General features: G+C 50.9%; 1 protein-coding gene across 1 annotated transcript; it reads left to right on the top strand.

The window, feature by feature from the left end:
* Positions 1-537: 537 nt before the first annotated feature.
* Positions 538-1,581, top strand: LOC310871911 (kelch domain-containing protein 3-like; the record flags this gene model as incomplete). Its single annotated transcript, XM_083783548.1, has 1 exon — positions 538-1,581. The coding sequence occupies one exon, from the start codon at positions 538-540 to the stop codon at positions 1,579-1,581; it is 1,044 nt and encodes a 347-aa protein (XP_083639674.1).
* Between the last annotated feature and the right edge of the window lie 561 nt (positions 1,582-2,142).

The following is a 2,142-nucleotide window of genomic DNA, read 5'->3' as shown; positions in this document are numbered from 1 at the left end:
CTAATGTTGCTCTGGAGAGGGAAGTCTGGAACACTCTGGTGGAGCTGTTGCCCCGCGACCCAACTACGGATAAGCGGTTGAAGGTGGATGGATGGATGGATGGATGGACCACTATTTTGAGAATTAGACCCAAAACTAAAGAATATTTTGTTGTCGTTGGATAAGATTTTGTCCTCAATCCCATGCTGTATTGGTACCATATGAGAGGTAAGGCAGATGTTGAACCCTGGCGTGGCAAAATATTCGTTTTAGCAGGAGTTGTGTGCCCTCAGCCACTGTGCCATTAAACAAACGACCTCTTTTCTATATGGTAATCCGTTTTGCCATATTTGGTCAATCAAAAGATCGACCAATCGACGTTGCAGATTGGTCTGTGCCGCTTAACCCGATATAAGAGGCAGGGCGCCATTGTTCAGGGTGATTCTAATTTAGACAACGTTCCCATAAAAGGCGAATTGGCCTCCATTCTTTCACAGAGCACAGGGTTTGTTTCACTGATCAGAGTCTTATCCACACCAGCGGAGCTGCGCTGAGAAAATGCTCTGCTGGACGTCGCATGGTAAAGGACCAAAGACGGACCGCCACTCTGCGGTGACCGTGGGGCACAAGGTGTACTCGTTCGGAGGGCCCTGCTGCGACGACACGGAGCACGTCTGCGTCCACATCTTCAACACGGTGTCCTTGCGCTGGGCCACGTTGCCCTCGCCGGTGATGACGACTGGAAGCGGAGAGCCGCGGCCTCACCCGGACGTCCCCTCGGCGCGCCGCCACCACACGGCCGTGCTGATAGAAGACACCGTCTACATCTGGGGAGGGTATCCGTACTGCAACGTGCTTTACGCGCTCCACGTCGACGGCCACAGATGGTCGAAGCCCGAGGTGTCGGGGAGCGTCCCGGAGGCGAGGTACAACCATGCAGCCTGCGTCTCCGGGGCGGCCATGTACGTGTTCGGAGGAAACACGCTGCTGACGGGATGCGTCGATCACATCTGTAGGTTGGACGTCGACGCGATGGTCTGGTCTTTAATCAACACCCGAGGCACTCCGGTGCCCGTGTCGGCCACCGTCATTGGAACAAAGGTGTTTGTATTCGGGGGCCTGGTAGACTGCAACACCTTCAGAGTGTTTGACACGGAGACCAACGTCTGGCTGAACACCCCTTTGGCACGGCCTCATCCTAAACGGCGATGGTGGAACTCCGCCTTCGCCTCTGACGGAGAGCTGTACATATTCGGCGGCCGGTACTGGGACCAGAGGTTCAACGACGTTTGGAAGTTCAACCCGGAGACCTCCGCCTGGAAGAGGGTCGAGTCCAAGGGGAAACGGCCGCGTTCGTCGCACAGCAGCGGCATGTGCTGTTGCGTGGCGGGAGATCGTGTCGTCCTCTTTGGAGGATACAACAACGCAAAACACAGATACGCCGACGACCTCTACATCTTAGACCTGAGTCCTAGTCTGAAGACGTTATGCGAGATGGCGGTCATTCGGCTTGGTCTGGATCAGTCCGAACTCCCACACGACATCCGGTGGGAACTGGCCGCCATGACTACCAACAACAAAAGAAAAAACAACATAGCTTGAGTGGATAATAATAAAAGAAGAAGATGAAAATGTAACTAGTCATGGACTAGTGGGCTATGTGCCCGAGACATTTGGGTCCAACAGTTTGTGGGATTAGCTCCAGACTAGGCTGGCCCAGCCCGTGTATGTTCCGCTCTAGAGGGGCGGATGCCAGCAAAACCACGTTTTGGTGGTGGATCTTAATGGTTGACGGATCTGAGAACCCACCCACTCCAGAAAATAATAATAATATATATATTATTTTTTTGTGAACAACTGAGAGGCTTGTCATTAGCCAGATTGAGCACAGCAGGTGAGATTGAGATTCTGGAGTCTATCAGGCCAGCGCACTGTGCGATTCAAGTCACAGGCAGTGGCACATTGCCACACAGGCAGACACACTCCAGATGCACATTGGAGATTTGAACAGTCAGAATGTTCAAATGTGTTTATGTCCCCCACAGACCTAGTGGAATAATACAATATATATAATATATAATAATATTTATATTTTTGTAAATATTGTATTTTTATATACAATTTTCTGGGGCAAAAAAATTTAAAAATAAAAATAGTATTATT

This window comes from Protomyctophum parallelum (genome assembly GCF_964188405.1).
Source record: "Protomyctophum parallelum genome assembly, chromosome: 15".
Lineage (NCBI taxonomy): Eukaryota > Metazoa > Chordata > Actinopteri > Myctophiformes > Myctophidae > Protomyctophum > Protomyctophum parallelum.
The sequence above is the reverse complement of the archived record's forward strand: the minus strand, read 5'-3'. Positions and strand labels throughout refer to the sequence as shown.